Source organism: Bos grunniens, chromosome 13 (assembly GCF_055505025.1).
Source record: "Bos grunniens cultivar Pamir isolate PY7600 chromosome 13, Bosgru_T2T1.0, whole genome shotgun sequence".
NCBI lineage: Eukaryota > Metazoa > Chordata > Mammalia > Artiodactyla > Bovidae > Bos > Bos grunniens.
This window is the reverse complement of record NC_141177.1, coordinates 8,208,432-8,228,901: the sequence shown is the minus strand read 5'-3', so window position 1 is coordinate 8,228,901 and position 20,470 is coordinate 8,208,432. Positions and strand designations below refer to the sequence as shown.

Below are 20,470 nucleotides of genomic sequence, written 5' to 3'. Positions count from 1 at the left end.
TCAGCCTCAGCATCAGTCCTTCCGATGAATATTCAGGACTGATTTCCTTTACGATTGACTGGTTTGATCTCCTTGCAGTCCAAGAAACACTCAAGAGTCTTCTCCAACACCACAGTTCAAAAACATCAATTCTTCAGTGCTCAGCTTTGTTTATGGTCCAACTCTCACATCCATACATGACTACTGGAAAAACCATAGCTTTGATGAGACAGACCTTTGTTCACAAAGTAATGTCTCTGTTTTTTAATATGCTGTCTAGGTTGGTCATGGTTTTTCTTCGAAGGAGCAAGCATCTTTTAATTTCATGGCTGCAGTCATCATCTGCAGTGATTAGGAGCCCAAGAAAATAAAGTCTCTCACTGTTTCCATTGTTTTTCCATCTATTTGCTATGAGGGGATGCCATGATCTTAGTTTTTGGAATGTTGAGTTTTAAGCCAGCTTTGAAGTCAGACATATACATGTAACCACACCCAACTCCCATCCAGATTGGCACATAACATTGAATAGAGTTCCACGTGCTATACAATAGGTTCTGGTTGGTTATCCACTTTGAATACAGGAGTGTGTACGTGACCTTATCTACCCATTACTCAGATTGCACACAAAGGAAGACCTAGAAACTGACTCAGAAAACTTTTTTTCGATGTTTAGGAGTGATGATGAAAAGATTGCAAACTCCTATTTTGTTTTTTAAATTGCTATTGTTATAAACAACAACAAAAGACAACTCACGGCTTTATGATACTTAATCAGGATTTATGTGCCCCCCAGATCCACTCTAGCCAGAATTTGGAGGGGAGCAGAGGGCATCAGGGGAGAGAGGAGTGCTTGGCCCTGGGGACCCCACAGCCCTGCTTTCTCCTACTCTGCCAGCTTGGGACCAGTGGCTGCCCACACTCCTTGGTTCACGGCTCCTTCCTCACAACAAAATCACCCAAACCTCTGCTCTGGTCATCATGTCCCCTCTTTTCGACTCTCTCCTTCCTTCTCCCTCTTACGAGGACATTGTGATGACATTGCCTTCCCCCGCACACGATATTTCAGGATAATCTCCCCATTTCAAGACCCCTGACAGTCACATCTGCAAAACCCCTTTGGCCATGTCAGGTAACATACTCACAAGTTTTGAGGATTAGGGCATGGACCGCTTTGGGGGGCGTTATTCTGTCTACCACATGCTTGGTCCTGAGGGAGCTGCCCTTGGCATGCAAAGCTGATGGCTGGAGTCTGAGGCGATTCTCCCAAACATACTGGCTGTTCAAGTGGAAACACTTGGCTTGGGATGTGCTCTTACTGCTTAGCATCTTCCCCTTTGGCCACAAACTCAGCCTGCTTCCAGAGCCTGACCATCCCCTCCTGCAAGCCCCAGATCTTCAGGAAGGAGCTGAGACCAGAGAGAATGCAATTCTACCTCCTGGGACTTCCCTGGTGGTCCAGTGGCTAAGACTCCGAGCTCCCAAGGCGGGTGGCCCAGCTTCGATCGCTGCAGGGAACTAGCTCCCACATACCTCAACTAAAGATCCCGCATGCACCTAAGACCCAGTGCAGCCAAATAAGTGAATAAGCAAGTATTTTAAAACATTCTACCACCAGGTATCTGGCTGTTTAGGTAATCATTACTGAGCCCTTGCTCAGCTTCTGCTTGAGATGCTAGGAAAACTGTGGAAGACCAGACAGATAGCATGGAGTTTGCATGCTTGTGGGCATGTCATGAAACACACCAGCAAGTAAACAAACAAAGGAGAGAGCTAAATATACAAATGCATATGTAAGACAATAAAGGATATTGGTAGAGTTATGTATAAAGATGATGGAACAATTTGATATGAAAGATTAGGGGTCAGCAACCATTTTATTTAAAGAGCCAGATGATAAATATTTCAGATTTCCTACACCATGTCTGAACTACTCATATTTCCCATCATAGCAAAGGAAGTCAGAGACTACTTAAATAAGTGTATCAAAAGTCCAAGAAAACCTATTCATGGAAACAAGCCTGATCTGGCCCACAGATTGGAGCTTGCTGACTCCTGTGATAGAGGAGAACTCCTGTGATAGGTGGGATGGGACAGTTTTAGGTAGAATAGTCAGGGAAGGCTTATCTGAGGAGGTGATATTTGAGCTAATGTCCCAGTGATGCAAAGAAGCCGGCCGTGTTTGAAGGAAAAGTGTTCCAGGATGTGGGAATAGCAAGAGCATCACCCTGAGGTGCAAGCCAGCCTCTGGGGAGCTTAAGCCCATGCAAGCGAGGGAGAGCCTGACTCGGTTAAGAATTTGTAACCCAGGCAGGAAAGAGATCTCAAAGGGATAACTTAGGAGAGTTTAATGAAGACACAGAGAGGCGGGGACTTGGTGAAGGGAAGGATGGGGACGCCCCCACAGACCGGTACCTGGTAGACTGGTACCTCTGGGAACACCACAGGAACTGCAGCCACGGGACAGGGGTCACCCAGAGTGGGAACATGGGCCTCTGCCAGGAGGTCTCCCGGACTAACATCCTGACCTCTCTCCCCGCTCCCACGTTAGACCTCCTGCCAGCACATGCTGTTGGCTGAGCCCAACCAGAGGTCAGAGGTCAAGGGAATGACAGAATCACTAAAGGTCAGATGCCTGGAAAAGAGAGCAGGTGAGAGAAGGGCAGAAAATAACCTAGAGGGAAAGACAGGGAGTACCAAGCCCACAGGGTAAGGAGTTGCGACGGTATTATAATTTCGATAGGGATGAAGTGGCCATGAACTACAATTACCCATCAATTTGAATTTCAGATAAACAACAAATATGGGTCTCATGTAAGTATCTTCAGGATGTACTTATACAAAACCTGTTTTGGTGTTTATCCAAAATTCAAATTGAACCAGGTATCCTGTACATTTATTTGCAAAACTTGGCAACCCTAGGTTGGAAACCCCTGAAGGAACTGGAAGGAAAGGAATAACAATCTAATTTAGAGTTTAATAAATACAATGTATTTATAAAACTGAGAAAATTTTAATGACTATAAATAAGTCCAGAGGATTCAGGAACATACAGATAAGTTTCAGGGGCATTTCAGACATAATCAGGGTGCAAAGTCTCCAACTACGGGGGACAGCAACCTGGACGGATGCCCCCTGACTTGCCCAGAGGAAGCTTGTCCACACTGTGCATTATCCTTTTCTGTTTATCCAGGCCTTTGCTGCCCACCGTCTCATTCCATCCTTACTACATTTCCATGTGCAAAGCAGGTCACATTAATTGTTGCTATGCAGTCCTTATTCAGTTTCAGAAACCAAGGCTCAGCGAGGGGAAGCAATCTACCCAAGGTTACACAGGGAGGCAGCAGAGGGACCAAGGTTACAACTCAGGTCTGGGTGACGCCAAAGCTCTTTCCCCTCAGTCTCACTGCTCCGTGTCCTTCCAGGCGTCCAGCAGGTCTGTCTACCTGTGCTGAGCTCTAGCTGCCCGGCCTGGGGGTCAGGAGCAGGAGGAAGCGTCTTGCGGCTGCGCCGGCTGGCCTCGGTGCCTGTCATATCTTCGCTGGAGGCGGGCATGAAGGTGGCGGACCCTCTTGGCCTCCTGGGTCCTGAAGAAGGAGGCGGCGATGCTGTGCCGCAAGCGGCGGGCGTAGGTCTCCAGGAGGACCGTGGAGCAAGCCGCGAGCTGCAAGGCGCCTGCAGCCAGGGGCGCGGCTGTGTGCGGGCGCCGGGCGGGCAGCAGCGGGCAGCCTGGGGCAGTGAAGCGCAGCTCCCACTGGAAGGAGTTGTGGGCAGAGAGGTAGGGGTTCTCCAGAGGTGGCCGGTTGAAGAGGAAGGGGAGGAAGCCCAGGATGGTGTACGCAGCCTTCAGAAAGGAGGGAAAGGTCAAGTCAGCAGACACCCCGGCCATCCCCTCCCCCACAAACAGATGCCTCTGGGCTGGACGGGTCCAACTTTCCCTGCCCGCATGTCTGCAAAGTGGGCGCGGAAGTAACCCCTACTTCCTGAGCTTGAGGAGGGCCGAATGAGATCAGGAATCAGAAACAGGCTTTTTGCTGAATGAAAAGCACCGGCCAAATGCTATTTTTTATTATTATTACTCTGCAGAGAATGCTTTAGAGAAAGCCAGTTCATGCCTACAGGCATTTTTCTCTCCTCTGAGCCTTTAGTGAATACTTCAGACGTTCTAATCCATCAAATAAACACAGTTGTATGAGGTTGATTCTATCAAGAGCCTCATTTAAAAGATGGGAACCTAAGGTCACATTGAGAGTTACATGCAGCCCATCGAGGGATCGGTCCCAGCTAGGGTGGGTCCCAATGTCCTGCTTCTATTAATACGTATGTGCATGCTCAGTCATGTCTGATTCTTTTGCGACCCTGTGGACTGTAGCCCACCAGAATCCTCTGTCCATGGAATTTTCCAGGCAAGAATACTGGAGTGGGTTGCTGTGCCCTCCGCCAGGGGATCTTCCTGACCCAGGGAACAAACTCACATCTCTTATGTTTCCTGCATTGGCAAGTGGGTTCTTTACCACGAGTGCCACCTGGGAAACCCATGCAGAATAAGTACTCAATAAATATTAACTACGAATATTCTTAGCTCAGAGTCTGATACTTTGGCATGTTTTACACAATGGACTTCTGTGTGAGATCTTACCATTAAAAAGAAAAGGATTGTGGCCAAAGAAGGTTAAAAATCACAAAACTAGATGAGATAGTAAATTTTTCCAATAGTAAATAGATGGTATTTTATATATCACTATTAAAATAGTAAATATTTCAGGCTTGGCAGGTCATACAATCCCTCTTGCAGATACTCAACTTCGTAGAGCAGGCATAGACAATACATGTACATGGCTAATTTGAGTCCAATAAAACTCAATTTACAAACACAGCAAGCTGGCAGAATTGGCCTGTGGCTATTGTTGGTGGACTCCTGATCCTGACCATTGGTAAGGTCACCTCTAGTCTATTATCTATAGATGTGAGCTATTAATAATAGCCACTATTTATTAAACATCTCCTATGTGGCATGGAGCCTACTAGATACTTGCAGAGACCACCACTTTTTAAGGCTCATGGTAATCTTGTAGGGTAAGGAGGACAGATCCAGTTTGTACACATGAGAAAAATGAGGCTGGGACATGCTGTCACATGTGAGGAGTGACTCTGGGGGGCAAGTTATTGTGAATGTCTCTGGGTATCAGTATCCAGAGCGATAGGGGTAAAAACAGAACCCACTGCTTTAGTCTGTCCTGAGAATTAAACGCGTTCATCTGCCAAAGCCTCTGGATCTCATGCTTACCCAAGGACAAAGACCTGCGGGCAAGTAAAATTCCATTATGAGTCAAGGGTTTAACAAACCCTATCCTTTCCCTTAGGCTTCCCTGATGGCTCAGATGGTAAAGAGTCTGTCTGCAATGCAGGAGATGCAGGTTCAATCCCTGGGTCAGGAAGATCCCCTGGAGAAGGAAATGGCAACCCACTCCAGTATTCTTGCCTGGAGAATCCCATAGACAGAGGAGCCTGGTGGGGGGGGGGTGCTACAATCCACAGGGTCGCAAACAGTCCGACACGACTGAACGACTAAACAACAGCAGCAATCGTTTCCCTCAAGGAAATGACTCTGTTCAAACCTTCCGGTCACAACACTTACATTGTATTTGATGGTGAGCGTGACGGGCACAGCGGGCAGCTCCCGAGCCCAGTCCACGGCTGCCTGCGCCAGGAGGAAGGCCACGTAATCCATGGCCACCGTCACCGCCATGGCCATCAGGAGCAGGGTGAACAGCCCCAGCCTCACCAGACAACTCAGCAGTTCCGCCTGGGACAGCCTCGGCTGGGCTGCCCAGAGCAGCCAGGCTGGAGGGGAGGCCGTCAGGTGGGTGGCCCCGACCTCTGCCAGCCGCTGAGTCAGCTGCCGGGTGGCATAGATGTTATCAAACCGCAGGTCGGTCAGGTAGCGGTGGAGGTACCAGGCCGAGTCCAGCAGGAGGCCCAGCATAAAGAGCCCAGTGACCACCCTCTGGGTCCCCAGTGCTACCACCCGGGCTGAGGACTCCAGGCCAGAGAAGTCCTCCAGGACCTGCTGGGTGACCCTGAGCACGTGGAGCCGGAAGGCAGCAGCACTGTCGCCCTGGGCCTGGAGCGTCAGGCCTTGGCTGCCCGCCTGGCCGTCAGGGTTCAGGGCCTGGGATGCTGTCTGCAGCCAGTGAGTGGTGTTGAGCAGACTCTCCAAGGAGCCCTCCGTGACGCACCTCAGCACCTGCCCAGTGGCACGCAGGTTGGCCAGGATGTTGGGCACCACGGCGATGGTCAGGGTGGCGGTGCTCCAGGACAGGAGAAGCCGGCGGCCCTGCTCTGTGCCCAGCGTGGGCACACTGAGCGCAAACAGGCAGCGGGCGGGGGGCACCAGGACCAGCCCCAGGAAGGCCAGGAGGCCGCAGACAGTGGCCACCACGGCCGAGGGCCCGAGAGGATAAAGCAGCGAGGACGCCAGCCAGCAGTAGGTCAGACTCGCGGCAGCAAGGGCCAGGGAACCACACAGGAGGATCTGGGTCAGCAGCTGGCCACAACTGGCTGGGACGGGCTGGGAGTAGGTAATCCAGGTGGCCTGCAGCAGGGCAAGGGCCTTGCGGAGCCCCAGGTACCAATATCTCCACCTGCATAAAGGTAAGTCGGGGGAACCTCTATCAGGAGGGTTGGAGGGTTGCCTGTTTCCCCAGGGGTCCTCGTCTTAAAAACTCTTCAACTGTTAACAGGCTCCACCCCCTTAGCTACAGAGGTGGGCACACCTCCCAACTGGTGGGCCAATCAGAGTCACCCACCCCAAACCCACATGACCCAAGCTGAGCCAATCAGAGCCTTCCCCAGGACTATTCTCACTGAGTTATCAGGAAAAGAACCCAGATTACTGAGGATGGGTATCTGGGCTGTTTATGTCTTGTGAGGGCAACTGGTGCAGGGGAATGAAAGAGTCATGGGGAGAGAAGCACAGATAAAAGAGAAAATGCACAAGAGAGAAATAGGGAGAGATGCTGGGTGTGTTAGTCACTCAGTCGTGTCCAGTTCTTTGCAACCCCATGGAGTATATAGCCCCACCAGGCTCCTCTGTCTATGGAATTCTCCAGGCAAGAATACTGAAGTGGGTAGCCATTCCCTTCTCCAGGGGATCTTCCTGACTCAGGGATCGAACCCAGGTCTCCCACATTGCAGGCAGATTCTTTACCATCTGAGCCATCAAGGGAGTCCCAGGGAGAGGTGCTATTTCACTTGATGTCATAGTTTTGGTCAGCTCACTGTGTGACCCCAGACATTCCTTCTTTATAGACTTCAGTGTCTCCTCTATAATTTAGAGGATGGGGAGAGTGGACCCGCTGATCTGAGGAAAATTTCTCCTCTATTATACTCTTATTTATTCATTTGACAAGCATTTGTTAAGCAGTTACTATGTGCTACTCATTGGAGAAACAGGAATGAATAAAACAGAAGAGAATTTCTGACCTCATAGAGCTTCCTCTGAAGCGTGATAACAGAGGAATAGTAAGGAGAGCCGGGTTCTGGATACGTTTTGTTGGAAGAACCAACAGGACTGGCAGACTGATTGGCTGTGGGTGGGAGAGAAAGAACGGGGGAGTCAGCATGGCAGGGAGATCTGTGTCTGATCAGCTGAAAGCCCTGAGGTGATATTTCCTGAGATGGGGAACCTGTGGTTGAAACAGGCTTGAGTGGAGGGGGCAGAGGGGAAACTGAGACACTGATTCAGCCATTTGGCGGAACTGCCATGTGTGATTGAAAACACAGTCTGGAATTCAGAGGAAAGACCAGGCGGGAGATAGAAAGTTGGGAATCATGGACTGATAGATGGTCTTTAAAGATGGGGAAGATGAAATTCTTTAAGACTGTGTGTAGCCAGGAAGGAGAGAGCGCCGAGGACAGACCCTCGTGCCACTCCAGAGTTCATGGGCTGGGAGGTGAGGAAGAGATGAAAGCAAAGAAGACTGAGAACCAGGTCAAGTGGGGCTTGGGAAGCCAAGTCAGTGAGTGTTTCAAGAAGAAGGGGGTGATCCAATGTGCCAAGTGCTGCTGGTTGGTCAAGAAAGATGAGGACTGAGCAATGACCATTGGATTTAGCACCTGGAGGTCACTGGTGATGTGGACAAGGGCAGCTTGAAGACTGGACAGAGAAGAACATGAGACATAAGTGCAGACGGCGGTTTCAGGTCATTTGTGCAGTAAAGGTGCTGAGAAATGCTATAGTAGCTGATGTGGGACCAAGTTCATTTAAGTTAGAGAAAGTCTAGCATGTTGGCAGATGGAGGATCCAATCAAGCGTGGAGACAGTGATGAAGGGGTAGGTCCCTGGAGTAATATCCTTCAGTGGGTGGCAGGACATGGAAGCTAGGGCTGGTCTTAGAAAGGAGCAGGGGCCTTTCATCCTCAGTAGTAGGTAGGATGGCAGAGAACATGGGTACAGGTGATGACGAATGGACAGGCAAGGTGTAGGTGCGTATGTATCAGCATCATCCGATCCACACAGAACAGAGCAATAGTTAAGTGTGTGACCTCCAGACTGCTTGGGTTCAAATCCCCACTTCACCACTCACCATCTGTGTGACCTTGGATAAGTTTCTTAACTTCTACATGCCTTAGTTTTCTCATCTGTAAAATGGTACAACCTAAGTGGTACCTCACAGGGTCATTTTGTGTCTGGCACATAGCAAGTACCATGTCAGCCATGATCTATCATGAGAGCATCAATTTCACCAATATAGGGACTTGGTCTCTTTTGATCACTGATACACACCAAGTGCCTAGAATAGTGTCTGGTGTATAGTGGGTGCTCCGTAAGTATTTGTAGACTGTTACATGTTTGTTTCTGTTTGTTCAGGGTAGCAGGAAGCCAGATCAGCATTGAGGGTGAGAATGCTGGAAGAGATGATGGAAGTTTGAAGATGGACAAGAAGGTGTAAAATATTTATCCAGGAGAGTCAGCGAGTAAATGAACTAGAGAAGTTATATACATGCTGGGCAGCGTTGAGGACCCACTTGAGGTTAGAGATGATGAATTACGGTCTTCCCAGCCCCCGATGGCATTTTAATTTGGGATTAAGCTTTCTATTGTATAATTCATATTCAGAACATGATAGCTGTTAAAATGATAGCTAATAATTTAAATGATATTGGAACGGAAAACCGGTTCTAAGTCATATTGTGTACTACTGTGTGCATTGACTGTTGTAAAGGATAAGGAATCAGCTGCCATTCACTGGGTGTTTACTCTGAGCCAAGCACGATGGCAAGCAGTAAGCATGCATTTTCTCATTCAGTTCTCATGACAGTCTCACAGACATTATTATTACTCCCATTTCACAGCTTAGAAAAGTGAGGCTTATGGAGGTGAAGATTTCCCGAGCTCACACTGCCAGGGAACGGCAGACCTTGAGACCTAGATTCATACCCATCAGGCTCGTTGACTGTTTTCTTGGCTGTGGCCCCCAGTGTCCAAAGTCCCCAGACCTACCCGGTCCTGACGAGGTGTTCAAGCGTTCCCCCGGGGGGCCTCATGCTTCCTGAACAGCAGCAGATGTGGGCAGGCGGGCTCAGGCAGCGATGGCAGGTGGAGGGGAAGTGGGGGGGAATTGCGTCCTCCAGGACTTGGGAAACCCTGTCACTTCTGCTTTTCTGCCCTTAATCAAGTGCTCCTGAGGGCCTTGTCCCGCCCTGCCTGGGTCCACCTCCCAGGGGGTTGGGCAAGCTGCCTTATCCTCTTCTGGCCGGCAGGAGCTGGTGGAAGGTGTGGGAGGAGAGAAATGGTCTTTTACAAGCAACACTACTAAACCTGATATCAGGAAGGTAGAATTAGTCCCATTTCACAGAAGAGGAAACTGAGGCTCAGGGAAGCCATGCAGCTCTTTGATGGTGGTGCTGGGGATAGATCTCAGCTCAGCTGCTCCTTTCCCTCCCACTGAACAGTATGTGCCCCCAGAGGAGCCTGGTCCCTAACTCTTAGAGGGTGGAAACCCACAGGAGACCACTGGACCTCTGCTATGACTCTTTCAACATCAGTGGCTCTGGACCCTCTCTCAGCTCCCTTCCTATCTTTATTCCAACGTGGACCTGGCTTTGAATCACAGCTCTGTCCCGCTGCCACCACCCTCCCCCCCAGCTGTGTGGCCTTGGGCAAGTGACCTCACCTCTCTGTCTCAGTTTCCTCCTCTTAAAAGAGAGTGCTTATAAGAACAGTTAGCATTTATTGAGCACTTGCTAAGGGTGAGGCATACTCCTAAGTAGCTTCTATTCGTGCCCACAGAATTGCTTCTCCCAATAATGCTGTTATTTCCATTCTTCAGTTCAGAAAATTGATCCAGAGACTTAACTCTCTCAACCCAGCTGCTTAGCTAGTAATAGCTAGAGCCACAATTTATAGTCAGTAGTCTTGCTCCAGAATTTCCTGGTCAGCCCCTGGGCCCTACTGGTGGGGAGGGAAGAATTCACAAGATTCACATTGACCTTGGGATGCATCCGGCCCTGGCAAGAACAGGCATTCAGCATGAATTCCCTGTGTGTGGGCTCTACTGCAGTCACTGCCCTGCAGGTACACTTCCAGGCCTTTCTGAAAGCCAATCTCTCTCTGGAAAGTAGACACCCTTCCCCTGCCCCTCACCCAACCCAGGGTCTCTGTGCCCATCACTGCCAGCAGGACCATCTGCCTCTGGAGGCCTCTCCTGAGCCCCCAGCGCCCCACCCTGCAGGACAGACTGGTGCAGGGGGCACACCTAGGCGACATTTCAAACTCCCTGTCATTTCCCTTCTAAGGACATCGGCTGGGTCACTGCTCAGGCCTGAGGGAGGGCGTCCCACGGCTCAGATGAGGGAAGTGACATTCTCATAGTCACACAATTGGGATGAGACACCTGCAGCCCTCAGAGGGCATAACACCCTTCCTGGATCACAACCTAGGAAGCTGGGCCACTGTCAAGTCTGCCAAGAGCTGGGGACCCAGAGTAGATCAAGAGCAGGAAATGCAGGCACCTGCCAGGTAAGGAGCAGGGTGAGCCAGGTGGAACGAGTGGTGAGCTGCCACGTGGAGACCCTTCGAAAAGCGTAGCTTCTACTCTGCTCCCTGAACAGAGGGTTGAAGCCCCTTGAAAATGAGGCCCAACATTACCAGAGTGGCTAGTTTTTCCAAAGATGCCACTCATTCCCATTTTTATGTGACAGTCCCCTGACTTAAAAGCTAGCATTTTTTAAAAAATGAAAGACCATGTGCAGGCCAATCTTGGTAGGTCTGTGGGCCCGCATGAGGGCCACTGGATCACAGGCTCTGCAGGAAACCCCAGTGGACCGGTGCAGGGAGCTGTCTCTCTGTTTCTCTGCTGCAGGGGCCCTGGGCTGGAGGCCGTAGACCTGCCCTGAGATGCCAGCTGTGCCACTTAATGTGCTGTGTGACCTTGGGAAAGGCTCTGTCCCTCTCTGAACTCTAATATATTCTGCTATGAAGAGAATACTGGTTCCTACTTCTTAGGGTTGAGAATTCAATGTGATAATGTATGTACAGGGTCCAGTAAACAACATATAAACTTTCCAGGCCTGTTCCTTTCAACCTGGGCTAACAGCTTGGCCTGAGTGAGCCCCAGGCTTCTCATATCAGATTGTACAGGCCTCTGCGGTGCCCACTGGACCAGAGCCCTGGCCTGGGCCTCATCACAAAGGAAACTTCAGATCCTTGTGGTGGTTGGAAGGGAGAGTCTTGGGAAGACATCATCATTTGCTTAGTTCTCACACTGGCATCAAAGAGCTGATTGGTTAAAAACCATGTTGGTCATCTCTCCAGGGCCTCTAGTGGATGCATAAAATCTGGGAGGATGGGAGCAAAGGTAGGGAAGGGGCAGAAGATATTTTTGGCTTTTTTCCAGCAAACATAGGCAGTCAATTCTGCCTATATAAGTGCTAGTCTGAGTTCGGAGAAGGCAATGGCACCCCACTCCAGTACTCTTGCCTGAAAAATCCCACGGACAGAGGAGCCTGGTAGGCTGCAGTCCACGGGGTCGCGAAGAGTCAGACACAACTGAGCGACTTCACTTTCACTTTTCACTTTCATGCATTGGAGAAGGAAATGGCAACCCACTCTAGTGTTCTTGCCTGGAGAATCACAGGGACGGGGGAATCTGGTGGGCTTCTGTCTATGGGGTCGCACAGAGTCGGACACAACTGAAGCAATTTAGCAGCAGCAGCAGCAGCAGTCTGAGTTCAGGCCCACAATATCCGGAAGGAGTCTCTGAATCATCAAAAATAGAATGAACTTTGTTGAGGGGAATTTCTGGGTAGAGGATTCAGAGCCATAAGACAGAACAGAAAGAGGAAGTGGTAAGTCTTCAGGTCTAGAATCATAATCAGAAGTCCGTAGAATATCAGAGTCATTGAGTTTTACAGCTTGTGGGTATAGTATGTTGCCACCATCCATCCCGTTGGCTTGAGAAGGTAGAGAGGTGGCTAGATTCTTATCAAGTCGGCCATGCTAGCCAAGAGAAATGATGTGAGTCACACACATAATTAAAAGATTTCTAATAGTCATACAAAACTGAAATTAATAAAATATTTTATTCAACCTATTACATCCAAAGTATTATCCTTTCAACATGCAGTCAATATAAAAATGTATTGAGGACCTGGATGAGATCCACCAAAGGATCCCCTTGCGTTCTGGCTTCTGTTGGTGTGATAGTAAATTTTATGTGTCAATTTGGTTGGGCCACAGTATCCAGATATTTGGTCAAATATTATTCCAGGTCTTTCTGTGAAAGTGTTTCCAGATGAGATTCTACATTTAAACCAATGGAGTTTGAATAGAGCAGATTGCTCTACCTTGTGTGGTGGGCCTCATCTAATCAGTTGAAGGCCTGCATAGAACAAAGGACTGACATCCCCTGACTCCCTTTAGACTCGAACTGCAACTCTTTCCATATATATGCATCTTGTTGGTTCTGGAGAGCCCCCACCAATGTAGCTGGGTTGGGGAGCCCCAGGAGAGCTGGGAGAGAAAGGGGAGGAGGGAGATCCAGGGTGGCTACCTCCCTATGGGGTCACCAAGGACTGGATATGCCCCTGGACTAAAGTTTCCAGCTCCAGGTCAGCATCTGTCCTTGAGCCCCAGGGCTGGAAGGTGCTTCTCCATGGCTGGTCCTACCTCCCATCACCACCAGGGTCTGTGCTTTTTCTTGTGGTTTCCATAAGCAACCATCTGCTCATACCTTGCAACTAGACCTTCTACTAAAATCTCCTCATATGAGCTACTTTATGTGTTTACCATCTCTTTCTGAGACCCTGACTATGATGCCCATCTCTCAGATGGGGAAACCAAAGTCCAAACAGACAAGGATTTGCTTAAGGTCATACAGATGATATGGGTGGAGCCAGGTGTCCAGTGCAGTTCACTGAACTCCGACTCAATGATTTTTATTCCCCTCCCTTCCTTTTCCCATCAGGGTTTCCATTCCTCTGCCCACATGACTCTGCTCCTCCATTTGATGTACATGCTGAAATCTGTCCATTTCCTCTCTATCACTCCACATTTCCTCACTTCCACCTGTGGCCATGTTTCCCCAGCGTGAAATAACCCCCCATTCTCCAGTGATGGCCTCCAGCTCCTTGGTACCTCAAACAACACTGGCACAAATATCCTCCTATATTATCTCTTCAGGGATCCAGGGGTGATTTTGCTGGGATATAAGCCCAAGAATCAGATGGGCCACAGGGAATGCTGATGGTGGATCTTCCTGATTACTGCCACGGTGCTTGCCAGGATGACAATGATAGTCCGCTGTCTTGCCAACAGAACATGAGGGTTTCTGTGTCTTCCCATTTCACCATCACTCACTGTCTACTTCTCTAGTTTTTGCTAGTCTGATGGATGCATTGTTGAGTCTTGGTTTAACTCGCACATATCTGATTACAAGCGATTTGAGCATCTCTTTAGAAACCTGCTGGCCACTTTCACATCCTTTTTCAGAACGGCCTATTTGTATCTTTCACTCAGTTTTCTCTTGAGTGCCATGATGGAAGGCTTCCAAAGTTGGTGGCCAGCCATCTTCTCTCCTGTTTGTGGGTGACATGCCTCCCATCAAGGAGCGAAGTTATTTCCCTCCCATTGAACCAGGCTAACCCTGTGACCTGCTTTGACCAATGTTTGTGTATGTGTTAGTCGCTCAGTCGTGTCCGACTCTTTGCGACCCCATGGACTGTAGCCCACCAGGCTCCTTTGTCCGTGGGATTCTCCAAGCAAGAATACTGGAGTGGGTTGCCATTTCCTTCTCCAAAAAGGCTGATGGAAGTGTGTAAAATCAAGATGATAACTGTACTTAGCAGCACAGTCACAATACCCTGTGACCTGCTTTGGCCAGTAGAATGCATTAAAATTGATGTTTTGGACTCCCAAGCCCAGGCCTTAAGGGGCCCTGTGGCTTCTGCTTTTGCCTTCTGAGAAGTCCGCTGTCATGTACAGCAGCCCAGGCTGAGCTCCTGAGAAGCCACATGACCCTTGGGGTGTCCAAGCCACCATGGGCATTCCAGCTCCAGCAAAACCCCCAGATGAGCGGCCCCACCCTCACCATGTACAGCAGAGATAAAACCATACCTGCTGAACTCTGACTAAATGCAGGAATGTGTTGCATTTTTCGGCCCTGAACTTTGGGCTGATTTGTTATGTAACCACTGGTAAGCAATGTTTTTGTCTCTTTTGACTTCTGGGTATTTCTTGTGTGTTACAGATGAGTTACTGGTGTATTTCTAATTACGCTGTATCACCCTTGCCATCCCCCTTCCTCCAACAGTAGGGTGAGCATATGGCTGACTCCTGCTGGCCTTGGTCCAGTGCTGCCTCCTCCGAGAAGCCCTCCCTGACCACCCCAGCTAACAGAGCCTCAGAGTAGGTTTGTTACACTGGCCAGTTCATTTTCTTCTTAGCCCATGTTATGACCCAGAGTCGCCTTATTTGTTTACCTGTCTACAGCCTGTCTCCTGGGATAAGTTCTATGTGGCTAGGGACAGTGAACCAGCATAAAATAGGTTCTAAATAAATACTGTTGGATGAATACATGGAAGAATAAATGAATAAAGAAATAAGCCAAATAAACCCTGGGTCAAACAGCAAGATGGTTTTGTCATAATTTCTAGCATAGATTTATTTATCAAATATTTACTGAGCACCTACTATGTGCCAGAAACTGCTCTAAGTATTGGACGTACAGCACCGAACAAAAGAAAGTTTGCATTCTCATAGGTTTATATTCTAGAGGGTGAGAAAATTAATAAAAAAGAAAATAATACAGCATCCTGACTAAATACTAAGAAAACTATAGCAGGGCAAGGGGTTAAAAAGTAACGGTGTGATATTTAGACCCAATGGTGAAGGAAGCCTCTCTGGGGAGGTGACATTTGAGCAGGGACCTGAATAAAATGAAGAAACAGGCATATATTTGGGAGCAAAGTGTTCTAGGCAACAGGGAGAGCATGCGCAAAGGCCCCGAGGCAGGAGAGCTGGAGTGTGTGGCTGGAGTGGAGTGGAGAAGGGAGAGCAGTAAGGACATGAGGTCAATTCTGTGACACCCCAAGTTCCAGAATGTGGGGTTTGCAGCTTTTTTATGGCTATCAAGGCAAATGATTTCCAGGCTCAGGGTTGATTAACATTCTTTATTTTACAGCATTTTTCAATCAGAAGTATTTGAAATCACTATTCATCTGGTGATAAGCCCCTTGGGTTTCTCTGTGAATGAACTTCTCCCCTACCCCTTCCTATGGGAGGGCACCCCCCAATCCCAGTGGGCTGTAACTGTGACTAAATCCTGAAGGACGCCCCTACAGGAAGGACGGGAGCCTCCTCTCCCTCCTCCCTGCCGCTCCCAGGGAAAGGTCCATGACTCACACGTACTGTTCCAAGAGCAAGTGCAGTCCCCAGGGTGCGGCTCCCCAGCCAGGCTGCTCGGGGGAACCGCATCCCCCGGAGGCGTAGGAAGGGGGGCCGTGAGCTTTCTGGGCTGACTGCATCCAAATTGTGCTGTTCCTAGGGGTGGGGGTCCCTAGATGCTCCCGCTTGAAACATGGAAGGAGCACATCCCTCAGGATGGGCCCCACCAGCCCCCGGCTCAGGGGACATTATTCTTATTTGTAGAAGAGGATTACGGGGTTTCCCTGCCTAAGACACTGGATGTTTTACAAGGCCTTGATTTCTCTTTTGACTTTTCTCTCTCCCCTGGAAAATGTGGCCCTTGCTAATCACACATGCTTACCACCTGGGATGGGGGCAGGGAGGCAAAGAGCAGCTCTGGGAACAAGAAGAAGCCGGCAGCCAGGAAGGCCCGTGTGGGAGGCGCCTGGCTGGAGGAGCCATGGGCCACCTGTTAGTGGCACACGGCCCACGCTTGGCCTGACCCTGGAACTGTGGCCACACTGATTCAGACTAATCAGGAAAATCCGAAAAAGCTTGGGTAGAAAGGTCTAGAACTCCCCCTTGGGTGCTTGGGAGCCCAGAGAAACAGCAAAGAGGCTCTGCTCAGTCTCCATGTCCTCAGGATGTCATCTGTCTCTCCCCCGCTGTCTCCAGGGACTGAAAATAACCCTGGCTTCTAGGTATCAGCAGAGCCGATATTCAAACAACTGGTTCAGAAACGGCCCCCACCAAGCAGAGCACACACCAGCTGGGAACAGCGGGAACAGCTGGACGGGGACACGACAGCCCCAGGCTCTGGAAGGAAGGTGACCCCTAAAGGCAGGATGCTGTCTCTGGATGAACCTCGCGTCATCAATGAGGGATGCTAGTGGTGTCTCCTGCCCCAGCTGTTCAAGACAAACACCATTCCAGATTGGCTTACTGTTGCTGAAACTGGGCTTTCTTGCATCCTAACCACAGATCAACTCAGAGATAAAGGAGCTTGTTTCTCAGGCAGCAGAACTGGGAGGAAGTGGCTCCCTGAACTGTGTGGGAAACGAGAAGGTATCCTAGATAACGAGACTGTGGACCCGAGTGGACCACTGGAAGTCACCCTTGCTTGCTGTGTACTGGATCACAGAGAAGAATTGCTTGATCAGCCTGTGGGGTCCCAGCAGCAGAGGATGGTGAAACCCCTGGGAGGGCCCAGCCCAAAGAGAGTTCCTGAGAGGGGCTCAGAGGGTCCTATATGTGCCGTTAGCCAAGCTGGATGGCAGTGCTGTGACGTTGGCTAAGTGGAGGTCGGCCCACTCTGGGAAGGTGCCCAGCTGGAAGATGGTCTGTGCCCAAGTATTCATGGCCAAGCTGAGCAGCAGGACGCCCATCAGGTTCATCAGGAGTCCCGTCCGCACCTGCAAGGGAGCCCAGAGTGAGGCAGGGTTCTACTCGAGGCCCATTATACAGATGGGGAAACTGAGAGTCAGAAAGTCTTTCACGCCAGATGGCACACCTGGGGAGAGGTGGAGGGGGAGCGCAAACCCAGGACGGTTGATACCCAAGACGCTTCCATCTTTACACACCTAGGCTGACCCTCGAGGAGCTGATAACGTCCCCTTTCGTTCAGTGGTTTCTAGGAGCCAGGCCTTGTGCCATGCAGTTGTCACAGAGCTATGTCATTTACCCTGAAAGCAACCCTTTTAGGGTTGTTCTTATTATTATTCCCATTTTATAGAAGGGGAAAATGAGGCTCAGAGCAGTTGGCTCACCCAGCATCACACAACTTGAAAACAACCTGCTTTGATCGTTAAACATCCCCCCTGCTTTGCATTTCCTGTCTCCTTGGAGGCAGGTGTGTGTCTCCCCTACCCGGCACCACCTCCGCGCCTGGAACACGGACGTGCTCAGCACACTTGTACAGTGAATGAACCGGCGAATGAATGAATGTCTGTCTCCCCGGGTCCCTGCTGCCTCTCTGCTCTGTCTTCCTGCCGCTCACTCTTGTTTTCTCTCCCTTTGTCCTGCTGGGGTCTCCGTCCCTGGAGACCCTACATCAGCTAAGAACTAGTCGGGCAGATCCCTCTTCTCTATAGAACCAGTTTAGGGTCTGCAGCCCCTGAACTGCTCGGTGCGATCATCCGAGGCGGCCAGTGGAGGGGGAAGGGCAGTAGGAAGCAGGCGGAGGAAGAGGCTCAGCTTGGAGGAGAGCCTTGCTAAAAGCTGGGATCCCCCACCACCGTCCTCGGCTTCTGTCTCCTCTCCAGGTGACCGGGCACTGACGTGCACCCCTATGTCTCTGGTGTGGTCCGCTGCTCCGTCTCCCCTAGAGATGCTGCCCGGCCCAGAGTGCTTGGCCAAACAAGTCAGAAGACAAGGTGGGGGGCAGAGAGAGGGGAAGGCCCTCATCTCCAAGGCAAACTTTGGAAAGCAGTGGCCAAGTCAGCGCTTCCTGAAATCACCTAAGCAGTCATCCCAGAGTGTTTGCTAGTCGGGGGCTAGGCCCTCCCAGGGGTTTGCTGGTCCCACTCAGAATGACCTGTTCAGGAATTGGGGGGAGGGGAGAGTGGGAGTCCTGCCCCGGTTCCTTGCCCGCCCCTGGTCCGCCCACTCCTCGGGGCCTCTGCTGGAATACGCCTGCACTCACCATATCTTTGACCAGCAAGTGTCCAGAGGCGAAGGCGATTGAGTTGGGGGGCGTTGAGACTGGGAGCATGAAGGCGTAGGAGCAGCCGACGGTACCGGGGATCATCAAGTACAGGGGGTGCACCCGCAGACGGATGGCCTGGACCCGGCAGTCAGGGGCGAGACCGAAACAGAGAAAGAGAGAAACCACATGCGAGGTGGAGACAGGAGGAAAGCGAGGGACACGGCGACAGATGGAGAGACGGGAAAGAGCCAGAGATGTCCGGAGAGAGATGTGCAGAGTGACAGAGAACAAGAGGAACAAGCGAGAAGATGAATTTAAAGACACACGGACAGAAATGCAGCCAGAAATACAGACACACAGGCCGAAGGAGAGACACACAGACAAGAAGAGAACCATAGAGAGGGAGACAAGAGAGAAGGTTCCTAGGTTAGCAATGTTCCTAGGTTAGCAACGTTCCAAGGTCACGTGTGGGTTTATCAGGGAGGGCGGGCAGGGAAAATTATTCTAGAACACTCCCTCTCCAACTTGAGTGCATATCAAAGTCACCTGGAGGTCTGGTGGCCCCATCTCTCTCAGAGTTGCTGAGTCAGCATGTGTGGGGTTTGTTGCGGCGGGGGGCGGGTGGTGGGGGTGGTAGCGGCAAGAATTTGCATTTCTGACAAGATCCCAGATGATGCTGATGCTGCTGGTCCACATTTTGAGAATTTTGAAAATGTGCTGGGACCACATATTGAGAATCACATTTCTAAAACCTCATGCCCTCTGCCTGGTCCTTCTCAAACGGTCCAAACAAGTAGGTAGAGAGCAGGGATGCTGCTAAACATCCTACAATGCAGAGCTTCACATAACAGAATTCTCCGGCCCCAAATGTCCGTAGTGCTGAGAAACTCTGCTTTAAAGGGAAGCTAGAGCTTTGCCTACCGTTAGAATTCCTGGTATCCTTATCTGTCTACTCAGATTTTCTACTTCTTCTTAGTCCATATTTGGTCATTTCTGTTTTCCTAGAAAACTCTTATGTAACCACGGGTTGCTTTTCCCAAAGGAGGCCCTCTGGTGTGCTTTGAAAATATTTACTGTTTATGCATTTCTTAGAGAAAAAAAAAAGACAGTATTAAAAAAATCATGGTTCTGACACTTTTATGCATTTTGGACAAGAATGATGACAATTCTGGCCCCCGTGGAGCTCCTGGGATCAAGGAAGAGACTGGTGAACCTGTATTGGGGAGGGATGTTGCTCTCCCATGCCAGGACCGTGTAAGAACCCTTACCAGCTCCGCCAGGACGGGCAGAAAGATGATGATGGTGGCCGTGTTGCTGGCGAACTCGGTGAAGAAGGCGACCACCACGGTGATGAGCAGTACGGCCAGCACCGGGGGCACGCTCTCCAGGGGGTGCAGCTGCCCGCCGATCCATGCCGACAGCCCCGACTCCTGCAGAGGGAGGAAGCAAGAGCACCTCTTCACACCAGCCCACCACCGCCTGCCACCCCGAGCCTGGGCCAAGTGGGAGGGGTTTAGGATTGGCTACAGCGATGACAACTACACTCTTTCACATACAGGTTGACTGAGGTTCAGAGAGGGTAGGTGAGCTGCCCAAGGTCACATATTCATTCAGCCTCTCTGCTTCCCGAGCTGCTGTCTACTCCATACTCCACAGGCCCAGGGCCCAAACCCCTGGATCCTTCAAATAATCCATATGGTTCTCCCAATAGTTCATTTGGTTTGGGTAGCCCTAATTTGAGTGGGAGAGGGGCACTGGAACCTCCATGTTAAATCTTCTCATTCCTCCAATGATAGCTATCACTTCCAAAAATATTAACGTATTTATACAAAATATTCATTATTAATTTTTATAATTATGTATCAGTACATATTAAATATATAATATATATGATATATATATCATATATAATAGAAAACATGCATCAGCTAGAGGTCAAATAC

General features: G+C 50.0%; 2 protein-coding genes across 2 annotated transcripts in view; both read right to left on the bottom strand.

Annotated features, from left to right (window-relative positions):
• Nucleotides 1–2,969: 2,969 nt before the first annotated feature.
• Nucleotides 2,970–8,697, bottom strand: OCSTAMP (osteoclast stimulatory transmembrane protein). The gene is given in 5 exon segments (XM_086331248.1): nucleotides 2,970–3,820; nucleotides 5,615–6,685; nucleotides 6,687–6,806; nucleotides 7,462–7,565; nucleotides 8,565–8,697. Coding segments are annotated over 5 exon segments (1,794 nt in total). The 3' UTR covers nucleotides 2,970–3,454.
• A 6,936-nt stretch (nucleotides 8,698–15,633) lies between these two features.
• SLC13A3 (solute carrier family 13 member 3) overlaps nucleotides 15,634–20,470 on the bottom strand; it is an 83,329-nt gene continuing 78,492 nt past the window's right edge. The window contains exons 11-13 of the mRNA XM_086330816.1: nucleotides 19,796–19,957; nucleotides 18,525–18,662; nucleotides 15,634–17,295 (exon numbers count right to left, since the gene is read on the bottom strand). Of these exons, the coding sequence (XP_086186942.1) occupies nucleotides 17,119–17,295; nucleotides 18,525–18,662; nucleotides 19,796–19,957 (477 nt within the window). The 3' untranslated portion in view covers nucleotides 15,634–17,118. The remainder of the gene's footprint in view (nucleotides 17,296–18,524; nucleotides 18,663–19,795; nucleotides 19,958–20,470) is intronic.